Here is an 11381-nt window from a genome sequence, read left to right as displayed (position 1 = left end):
GCAGTTAATTCACAGGTTTGAAAGTTTCTCTTTATAGGATATGCTCAATAACATTGATTTCAATATTTTAATAAGTATCATTGTCCTTTTCCTGATCAAATCTCTCCCTTTCCCAGTAAATTAAAGTCCTGTACCAGGAATTAGGGCATTTAGGAGCCAGGAAGATAAAGAGGTTGGCCAAAACCTGCTCATTTAAAGAAGGGAACCTCTTTGAGAGGAGGCAGCAATCAGCACAGAAAGCAAAGCATTATTACATACCAGAAATGTTTATATTTTTCCTGATACTGAAAATGGCAGGGAGCACAGCATGCAGTTTGGAAGAATTGATAGCTGCAGAGACAAAAAAAGGCTCTGAAGGACACCGGAATGTGTTTGCAATTATTTTAGATAATATTTACATTTTGGTGCAACATTCTTCATTACCAAAGGAAAACTATTCAACTCTTAGAGTCTTGGAATTTTTTGTAATCCTTAGATAGACGTTTTCAAAGCCAGAACATGAGGGATTCAAGGACAGGACACCCAGGAGAAAGTCCAGTTTGTGCAAAGATCCCACATGTCCCATTCCAGAAATGACACCCCCTCCCTTGTTCTCTCTCCTATCTAAGGCAATGGTGCCCTGAACTGGCTAGCTGAAGACCCATCATCTCTGTGCCAGGCTCCTTCCAAGGGTGTCACACTGTTTATACTTGAACTGATTTAAAGATGAAGAAAATGGATGGAGCAGGATGGGGTGGAGCTTGCTGCAATGTTAGCTCAGGATGACCGTGATAAGTACTGGCAGGGGGGTGTTTTTCAGAGAGCAAGGCTATTCTTATGTTATTAAGCTATCTGTTGTGCACAGGTAGCTAGGCAGAAGGAATGACACAAGCCTATTCACAATGCAGCCAATATCACCAGTCAAACATAAACATGTTATTTAGACACATTCCAGAGCGCCCTGCACCATCTCTCCCCAGGCATCTGCTTGCCTTATTACTTGTTTTAATAAAAGATGCTATCTCAGTCCCTGCACCTCCAAGACATGCTTCCTTCCCCGCACCTGGCTGAGCTGAGGGGGCTGCAGCAATCTGCCATTTGCTGTGACACTGAAGCCAGTGGAGAAAGGCTGCCCCAGGGCACTGGGCAGCACTGGGCACTCCCACCCCACAGAAGGGAGCAGAGGGAGACAATGTCGGCAGGAAGAAGGGGCAGGGAGCAGAGCTGACTCGGAGAATCCAGCCCTCATCCTGCTGCCTAAGAACTGCGAGTTGTGGGTGCCTGTTGCCCAGAGGGGTCAGATCCTGCTGCTGTCCCTGACTCTCCTTGTCAACCAGTCACTATCCTTTGCACTACCAGCAGCCAGCTTGCTTGTCCAGGGCTGCAATATGGCCAAAGCAAGCAGTTTTGCTACCAACAGCCTCCCACCTAAAGGAACTTCCAACATTACCAGCATTTTGCTACTGAATTGTGTTTAAATTATTTTGGAGATTTGCTATGCAATTCAGCTGTCATCTGTAAAGAACTGTATCATTCTCTTGTCTCCATCTCTCTTGGAAAGAAATGGGTACTGCTCTGGTGTGATTTGATTTGTCTTGAAGCTGATCAACTGCAACTACCCTGGAAGTGCCCCTTTCTCTCCACCAACTACAGTGACAATCCACATGACTGCCCCCAATGAAGAAGTCTGCTCTGTAGACACCTAGGAGTCAATTTGATTGTCCATACACTGCTGCCTAGGGTCATTTGGGACCTTCTGTGTTATTTAGCATGAACTAATGCTCCAGAAGGATTGATTCCCACAGCTCTTGTATCTTATATGCCATCCCTGTGCTGTTCACTGAGTAACAGGTAACAGAGTACAGCACCTTCAATTAACTATTTATCTATGATGGTGTACCAGAATTAAGTCCTTACAGTGGAATAGGTGCCTACATATAAGTAGTTTCTCAACTCTGAAACAGCCAGGGAGATTGAGCACTCAATCCCTTTGCTCTTCCAAAGGTGATTTGAGATGCCTAAGGGTATCCAAAACATCTGCACAGGACTGCCAGATCTGATAGAGGAGGTATGGGAAATCCATGTGCTCCTGCAGTGGTCACTGGAGGTTGAGCAGGAGACACTGGGGCATCTCAAATGGCACTGCTGGTGTGCATGCAACTAAAGCGAGGCTCCAAGCAATCCAGGCAACCACACCTGGGACCATTTCAGTGTAAACAGAAATAGGCACCTGCATCCAATCAGCTGGGACAGTCCTTCTGACCTTATGGCTGTTTGGGACCTGAGATACTCAGTTCACACTTAGGTAATAACCATCAGATATCTAAATTTAGGTGCGTCTATCTGCAGGTTACATCCTGTCCCTAAAGCAAGGTGACAGCCATCTCACCTCTGTGGTGTGATCACTGTTCCGTTTGTACTCGCATATGTAGACCAGTGGTGCCTCTCCATCCTCCTTGGCACAGCATGAGAGCCATGGACACCATATCTCACACTACAGTGAGTCAGCAGCCCTCAGGCTTCTAAATCACTTGAGACTATTTTTGAATGTAGCCCCATTAGCCTTCTGAAAGTACAGGTTATGTTTGATGACTGATGTTCATGGATTCTCAAGCATTCTGAAAAATATCTCTTAATTTTCTTTTTTCTTCTTTTTTTTCCCCTGATACAATTTGACATGGTCTATTCCATGAGGTTTTGTGTGTCTGTGTAAATGCAGGGAAGTAGCAGGCAGACCATAACATGCTCTGACAAGATGCAAATAGGCTGGCAGTGACCAGTGACTTTTGAAAGCTTCTTGGGATACTTTCCTAAGACAAGTTGTGTCCCACTGAGATGGTGCTAAGCTCCTCTACATCACTGCTTCATTTTCTCTTCTCATTTTTCATAACTGCCTCCTTCTTGGCTGGCTCACTAAGCCCAGGACCTGCTTTAAAGTTTAGATTAATTTAACGGAGAGAAGCCTGGTGTGTCCTTTTCTAAGAAAGAAGCCTCAGGATTTTGCACTGAAATAAAAGTAGGAAGGACATGAAGAACTGTCTTAGGGCTCAGCATGGCCCACCCCACAGTGAATGCACTGCGTGCTGCCTTTCACTGGATGAGCCACTTACTCATCCCTGCAGGTCCTCATGTATTTCTATGGGGGATGGAAGAGAGGACTCTCTCCACATGTGAGATTCAAAAAGGATCAACACTCAGAAATAAGCCAGAAGCCCTAAAACAAACAAAATTAACAAGCACATGAGATATCTGTGGGCACTTAGACCTCAGCACAGGCATGTGCAGCTGCTCTACCCCTACCCCTGGTTTTGGGAAGGAGCACAAACTTTGTGAGGCAAGGGGGATTTTTAGGTTTGGAGCTATGTGTAGGGACTGAGTGCTTCATGTGGGTAGGCCTTGATGTCAATTCCTTAATCAGGATAATGAAATACTCCCAGTGAGTAATATTTAAAATAACAAATGAAGTCATGAACACATTGGTTATACTCAAGGATTTAGACGGGCTTGTGCTGATAGGTGTGTCGGGCCAGAGGCATAAAATGTAGAGCAAGGGGGAATTTGTCATTGCCTTTGTTCATTAACTGTTTGGGCCAGCAATTTGGACAAAGTGATTCAGCGCTTGCGAGCAGGCAGAACTGAGCCTTCAGAAAGCAAGGCTGGTCTGAGCGAGACACCAGGAAAGTCAAGCTGCCCTTCTCAGGAAAGACGCGGGCGGCTCTCGTCGGCACGGGTGGAAGGGACAAGCAGAGCAGATGTGTCCCCACACGCAGCACCTATTGAGAGCCCGGAGGAAACAAACCATCTCTGGATCCAGGATTGCCATTCTCCCTCTGGGCACTGTGGGCCTGTTCACACACCACAGCTTCCACGTCGCCTACTTTGCAAGACTTTATCTGTCGAGAAAGCAGGCAAAGACACAAAAGGCCTGGAGAAGGGAGGGGACGCACGGCTATTCATAGTCGCGGTCCCCACCCACGGGTGCCAGGAGTCAGACAAGGGAGCACCTTATCAGGTGCCTGACTGAGCGGCATTCAGCGCTGTCCCAGGGCTCCATCCCCACCCCGGCGCAGGGGTGAGTGCCCCGCTGACGTCAGGAGCCCTTACTTCATTTCCTGGCACCGGGGCCGAATTTTCACAGCGGTGTCCTGTGGGAGAGGCGGTGGAACTGGAATGGGCGTGCTCAGCCCCACCTCCTCAGCCCTCCAGCTGTTAAAGATCCCAAGGAGGGCGAGCGCGGAGCTGCTGCCCGGCCGGGGTTCCAGGAGCGGAGGCGCCCGGTTACTGGTGAGCTTGAAAAGTGCCGCTCCTAGTCGGAGCGTCCCTGCTGCCTTCACCAGGCGGGACCCAGAAAGGTAATTCAAGACAATGTTTCACAGGGCGGGCCTGCCTTCTGCGGCTGGGTTGGGATGGCGTGCAGGGGTAGGAGAGCGGGGGCATGGAGTGCCACAGTGAACTGAGAGTGCCTCCCATCCTTGACTCTGAGATGGGACTGCCGGCTGGAGCTGGGGAGACGCTCCCGGGAAACGATTTGGAATTTGTGGGTGAATGGGTGTATTTTATGTACAAATATCAGTGGGAAAGGAGGGCCAAGGTGGAGAGAGAAGACTCCTTGCTCAAGCGAGAACTGTGATTTGGGGTGTGTTGTATAAGCTAGCACAGCACGGGCTCCCTTCCTAGACACGGCTGTAGGTGCTGGATGAGCAGACTCAGCTTCTGGGGAGCAGCGCTCACCCAGGAGACAGCGTAGAGGCTCTTCATGCCTCACCGTGCCTCACAGGACATCTACCCCGGAAGAAAAGGAGAAGGCAGTAAAAATGGTTGCGAGTGGCCCAGTTCTCCAAGTTAGGAAGGTTATTTTCCATCCTATTTGTTCCACTGGCCGCGGTGGCTGGCTGTGGCAAGCACCGCTTGCAGTCAGCACCAGTCAGGGCCCAAAGCTATGGTGTGCTCCGTGCTGTCATGAGGTCGCTCACGCTGGTTCTCTGGGCTCTCCACGTGCCTCAACAGCAAGCAGCAGTCTGTATCTGGCAGAGCTGCGAACGGATAACCTAATCTAATCAACAGTAAATGTCTGGATAAAATTTTAGAATTTTCTCTCTAAATTTTCAGAAAGGTTCATTATTTATTACAACTGGCCAGATAACCCAGCTATCTGTGCAAGACACCGTAAATCTCCAAAATTCTGTGTACATTGATTGTGAAAACTCCTTCATGTGTTATCCGCTTATTCCATTCTCTCCATGGGAGTCCAAAGTTCCTGCATATTTGAATAATTTGCATCTTAATGTAGCCAACCTTTTGAAGAGCTGCACATCTTTTACACAGGGAGTTAGAAGCTGGAAAAATATTCCCCCAATTCAGTTATAAGCAGGTCCATTGAAGCATATGTGGGGCTGAGAGTGAGTCAGTGATATTTTCACCCTTTGTTCATCCCTCGGTTAGATCCATTTATTAAAAACACAATTTGCAGTCACTAAAATCTGCTGGAAGGGTTTGAGAACCAGCTTCCTAAGTGCAGTATGTTGTTCTGGAGCAGCAAAATCAAGGCAAATGGCATAGTGAACACTAAAGTCTAAATTTTGCAAGGTAAATTTTTTCTTTATCTGTTCAAAAGCCCCTGGTTTTCCAGTGTGGATCACCATTAAGGACAGGTTTTCTCATATTTCATTGTGATATTGTAGTTAAACTCCTCTTTTGATAGATTTTAGGGGCTCAAGCCTAACTGAGGGATTTAGTATTTAGAAATCAGTACCTGGCCCCTAGGGTCTAAACCTTATGTGCCTGCATGATGGGCCATGATGTGCCAAAGACCTCCGTGCTGTGGTTTCTGCATATGCTTGAAGCTCGCAAGAAAGAAGGGAACTTAATTCTCCTAAACAACCCACTTAAGCTCTTTTATCCCCTGGGAGACAGGCTTGCTCAGATAGCACAGAAATCCTTACGATGAGACAGCAGGAATGTGTTAAGAGACCTTGACATGGCTGGCTTGTGGACTCCTCGCGCAATAACTTGGTGGTTACTTCTCACGCAATGAGCAGCATTGGCTCTGACACATCATGCCTCTAGTCAGTGCAGGGCAGTATCTTGGGGAGGAGACTGAGGTCTTTGAGACACTCCTTATTGCTACACTGCCATGAAGAAGGAGAAATACGAGTTTAGGACTAGTGGTTGGTGGCCTGTATTTGCTGCTGAATTTGGAGTGAGAAGGGGTATGCTGGAGGCATCCAGGTTAGCTATCTGCAAGGTAAAAGGTGTTAGAGTTCCCCCTTCATTCATAACAGTAAACCAAAGCCAAAAATACCTCAGAATGTAGAAAGGGGAAAATGAATGTAAAAGAGAGTGAGTTTTCTGTTCTGCATTGTTAATCTCTGAATCTCCCTGGCACCAAGGTACTGATATTGTTTGAACTTGTTAGAAGAGCGTAAACTGTGTTGCGACTAACAGCTGCCGTAGTATCACAGAAGTGACAAGGCAGTCTCTGCATTGCAGGGCACCAAGCAAGTGCCTGCTCCAGCACCTCACCTTTTCCCTGCTCCTCACACTCCTAAAACTTTGCACAACATCAGGCACAGTGCAGAGGACGTGCAAGGTGAATAACCTCCTCCTGAGGGGGGCTTGGCTTGCCCTTGATGGAGAGCCAATGCCAAACTGAGATGACTCGGCTCCCATTGCCCCATGTCCTTAGCACTGTGGTGTCCTTGCCCAGCAAGGTGGAGATGGAGGTCTAGCCTTGCCTCTCCTTCCCCACTGTTGACAGTACCCAGATGGTTGACTTGACAGCCTGTGTTTTCTCTTTTTCTACAGCTTTGGAGAGATTGTTCAAGAGGGCAAGAGAATGACAACACCACATCCCCCAGGCTGTGGCAGCATTGGTGCCGACTACTACCTGCTCTGTGACACAGAGAAGGCCTGGGGGATTGTCCTGGAGTCACTGGCTGCAGCAGGCATCCTCATCACCATTTTCCTCATCTGCTCGCTCTTCTTCCTTATCTGCAAAGTCCAAGACAACAGCAAGCGGCACATGATCTCCGTCTATTTTTTCTTTCTTTTAGGCACACTCGGTGTTTTCGGTCTCACTTTTGCCTTCATCATTAAACTCAATGACAGGACTCGTCCCACTCGCTTCTTCCTATTTGGAGTCATCTTTGCTCTCTGCTTCTCGTGCCTCCTCACCCATGCCTGCAACCTCAACAAACTAGTGAGAGGAAGAAAGCCCTTCTCCTGGCGAGTGCTGCTGCTCTTCATTGTTTCCTTTGCCCTGGTACAAGTTGTGATCAGCATTGAATACTTAGTCACCATGTTAGTAAACCAGAGAGAAGAATTCCTGAATATGGCTCGGGAGAATACCAACAAGGACTTTGTCATGCTTCTAATCTATGTGCTCTTCCTGATGGCTCTGACCTTCTTGGTTTCCATGTTCACATTCTGTGGGTCATATAAAAGCTGGAAGAGGCATGGGGCGCACATCTTTGTCACTGTCCTGTTCTCCATTGCCATTTGGGTAGTGTGGATCACTATGCTCGTAAAAGGCAACACGGTTTTAGACAAAGAAATGTGGGATGATCCTGTTGTGGCCATTGCTCTGGTGTCCAATGGCTGGATTTTCCTGATAATGTATATTGTTCCTGAAATTTGTTTCCTCACTGCTCCTCTGAAGCTAGAGGACTACCCTCCAGAAAATGACTTCTGCCAACCCAAGTTCATAAAGCAGGCGACTGGAGTGGACAACCGTGCCTACACCCAAGATGAAATTGTGCAAGGTATGGTGAAGTGGCTGACTCCGTTGTCCCCCCAGCCCTAAGCACACAAGCACCACTCATGACCTAAAAGAGGTGGGAGAGGTACAAGAAAAAATTAGAGGCTAGGAAAAAGTTTCAGACTGATGAAACTTTGGAAATGCACATGAAAATTAATCTCCAGACATGAGAGAAATGAGTGAGGACCAATGCAAAAGCTAAAGATGTGTAAGGGGAGTGACTGAGTAGCAGACTTGCTGCATGTCAGGGCTTAAATATAGCTCTTTATGACCCTGCTATGTCTGGGAAGTCCATGTTAAAAATCAGGAGGGTATTTTTGTCTCTTAGTGATGCATCAGCTCTTCAGACCTATTTAGGTTATACCTTGGAGGTTATTTATTCCAGTTCTGATCAGGTTCCCTTATCCATGTAAGAATGAATCCATCATCTGAAAAGCAGGCAAGGAGGTCTTCCTTTTCTGTATGAGTCTTTTGCCTACTTGGACAAAGCAAAATGTTCTATCAGTTGATGCTTCCCATACCCGTGGATAGGAGATGTGATTCCTCTGGCTGTGGATTTGTTACTGGTATTAGGTTCGTCACCTGGAGTCAGACCCCCAGGTTTGTGAAAGAATAGCCAATAAAGGCTGTGCTCTCCCAGGGAATACCGTGAAGGGGGTCTTGTGCATACAGGTGGGAGGGATTTGGCTGGTGGTCGTGACAGTAACTGTGAGGCAACAAGGGGTGTCTAAACTCCAAGGCCACCTGGATCCTGTTATTTGCAATACCATTTATTGCTGCTTTCAGAAGGAATTATTTAATGTCCTCCACCTATGGATTTTAGCCCATTCCTGCCTGCACATTACACAGTTAGACCAATCTAAAAGCAGCTGCTCATGTAGCCACAGACACTCTGAGTCTCCCTTGATGTGGAATTTCCAAGCTACCGTGTAATGCTAATGCACTAACTTTCCCCTGATTTTGTCTTGTGACACAGGAGAACTCAGCTACTCGCCGTACGCTTCTCACTTTCAGATGAAGGTGAGTTCATGCCATTGTCACCCCTTTCACCACATGCAGGCTATAGGCTGTTGCTCAGGTGCTGAAAGGAAGGGAAGGAGAAGGGGCAAAGACAGATGGACCTAGAGCAGGCTCTGGGAAGGCAGACCCATGCTTTGCATGGAGCCAGGTGATTCTGTGACAATGTTCATGGAGATGCCTGTGGCTGGGAGGAAGGAAAGAGCTATGACATGTCCAGGGACATGGGAAGACAGGAGGGGCCCAAGGTAAAGAGGTTGTGGTTTTCAATGCTTTGGGATTTGGTACCACATAAGAAGTCCTCTCTTTGAGCACAGTTCCTACAGTAGACTGTGCCCACTTCCTCAGCCCAGGCCCTGAATGTATCCCCACCAGCAGACACTGGAAGTTGCAGTGCAGATCCAGAACAGGCAGTCTGCGTGTCCACCTGTCCCTTCACCAGTCCTCCTTCAGACCACAGCCTAGCCAGGTCTAGTAGCTCACATCGTGTTCCCACATGTCCTCTGGTGACATGTCTCCGTCACTAATTTGTTCTGCCAGGATCCTCTTCCACAGCCTGATTGGTCACATTCTCAGGAAACCTTCATCTCTGTTTCTCCCTCCCTTCCTTTGCTTTCTTTATAAGCCTTGTTTTATTACTTCTGTCCAGTTTTCAAAGGTAAAGACTTCTGTGCTTCCTTTTCAGGCCATTGAACCCCAGAATGATTTCTCCATCCCTCGCCCCAAGGCCCGGACAAGCCCGTACCATGACTACACTGGTGGGAAAAGCCCCATGTAGCAGCTCCACAGTGAGCAGAGACTAAGTGCCCCTCAGCAGAGGCATGGGGAATGTGCCTCATGGTGACAAGTGAGATAATCCTGCAGAAGAGTCAACCCACACCAGCATAAAAGGAGAGGAATCCTCTTTCCCCCACACAGACATCTTTGTTGCGCCCTGTTAATCTTCAAACATAGCTTTCAGACACAGCCCTGGCCATCATGTCCCTGCTCACTCTGTCTCCATGGAATGGAGCTTCTCTCTTCTGACAGAAGAGCATACTGGCTTATTTTCAGCAGGAATGCTAGAGAAGCAGGAAGATCATCAGCTGGGTCTGTGACTGGCTTTGCCCCAGACAGGACCTGCTTTAATCAGCTCATGGGACTTCCTGCACACCTCATCTGATGGGAGAAGAGGAAGGATCAGGAGCATCAGCCCTACACATTCCTTCCTCCTGCCCACCCACAAAGACATCTCAGATACTTCTGAGGATATCTTTATCTACCCACTGTTAGCTTTTGTGCCTACTCCCAGCCCTGCCTGGCTGTCCTCCAGAGATCATGGAGAAGAGACAGAGAGAGAGAAAGAGTATTCCTTTTTTCATCTTCATATTTGCCTCCAGCACCTTCTTTATCATCTAGGAACCATGCTGGAGATGGGGAAGAAAACTTTAAAATCATATACACCAAATTACCCTGACACATGTTCCAATTCATGTTCCAACAGCTTCCTTTTTAGCTCTGGCTCCTACCCATGTGCCCAGCTGAGCTCACCAAGGTGCCTGCCCCCCTGCAAACTCTCCCTCCCCACCCTGGCCACTCCAGGCTGTGGATCCCCAAAGACAAAGCCTCTTCCATGTGGCTCCTTGCAATGCCCTGTTGGGTTATAATCCTGTGAACCCTGGATCTCAGCCTCTTTCTGAGAGTGTGACATTAACAAACATTTCCCAAGCAGCTAGGTTACAGAGGGCAGACACCCTTCTTCCCAGGCATGAGTGAGCAAAAGTGTGTGTGTATGTGGGGGGGAGTGTGGACTGCAACCTGGTGATGAGCAATGAGGCTGCAGAGTTGAATCATTCTGTAACCTGCTTTGCATTTGAAAAATACCTTTCCATTGTATTTCATATATAACTACAGAGAGCTCTCCAAGTGGGTGTGTGTGGTACCCTGGTGTCTGACACAGCTGTATATTTATTTAGTACTTTGTATATAGACTGTTTAATTAATAAAAACCCGAACAGCCTGACAACGAGAGACTGGTGTTCTTCCTTGGCAGTGTGATTCCTGTAATGGCTGGTGGGGTGACAGCAATAGCTCTCCAAGGGTTGGAGTGGGCCACCTGGGAGGTTGCACTTAGGGAAAAATGGGAGAGAGATGCTTCTTTGAAGCTGTCTTTGTGGACCAAAGGTCAGCTGCTTGAGGGTGCAGAAGGGTTAGTAGCTTCTCCATGTTACTTTTTTGAATAAAGTCAATTCAGTGTTAGGAGACCTTAAGAAATGAGGAGATATAAATCCAAGCCACAGCAAGCAAATGCCAGAGGAAAGATGTGAACTTTTCGTTACTGCACATGTCTGAATCTACTGTGTCAATACACCTGTATTTATTTGATTGTCTCTTGTTGGGTACCTGCATGATCAAGAATAGGAAAGGAATTTGCAGGTATGTCATTCAGTTTGTAAAAAATGTCTTTCTGATGCTCTGAATAGATGTATTTTTATTTGAAAACAAACAATATCAAAGCAAAATCAGATCAGTGAAGATGATAATAATAATTTTTAAACCTTCTGATAGTATGAGGCTATATTTTCCCTTTTTAGAGGATACTCTCCCATGAGATTCTACATGGTGTGTTATGCTACCACATACTCTTATG

General features: G+C 47.2%; 1 protein-coding gene across 1 annotated transcript; it reads left to right on the top strand.

The window, feature by feature from the left end:
• Positions 1-3513: 3513 nt before the first annotated feature.
• Positions 3514-10757, top strand: LOC120751836 (retinoic acid-induced protein 3-like). Its single transcript, XM_040062276.2, has 4 exons — positions 3514-4331; positions 6784-7739; positions 8712-8755; positions 9438-10757. Exons 1-4 carry the CDS (start codon positions 4150-4152, stop codon positions 9528-9530), a joined length of 1275 nt encoding a protein of 424 aa, XP_039918210.1. The 5' UTR covers positions 3514-4149; the 3' UTR covers positions 9531-10757.
• Positions 10758-11381: the final 624 nt, after the last annotated feature.

The sequence above is a fragment of the Hirundo rustica genome, chromosome 4, assembly GCF_015227805.2.
Source record: "Hirundo rustica isolate bHirRus1 chromosome 4, bHirRus1.pri.v3, whole genome shotgun sequence".
Classification (NCBI taxonomy): domain Eukaryota; kingdom Metazoa; phylum Chordata; class Aves; order Passeriformes; family Hirundinidae; genus Hirundo; species Hirundo rustica.
The sequence above is the reverse complement of the archived record's forward strand: the minus strand, read 5'-3'. Positions and strand labels throughout refer to the sequence as shown.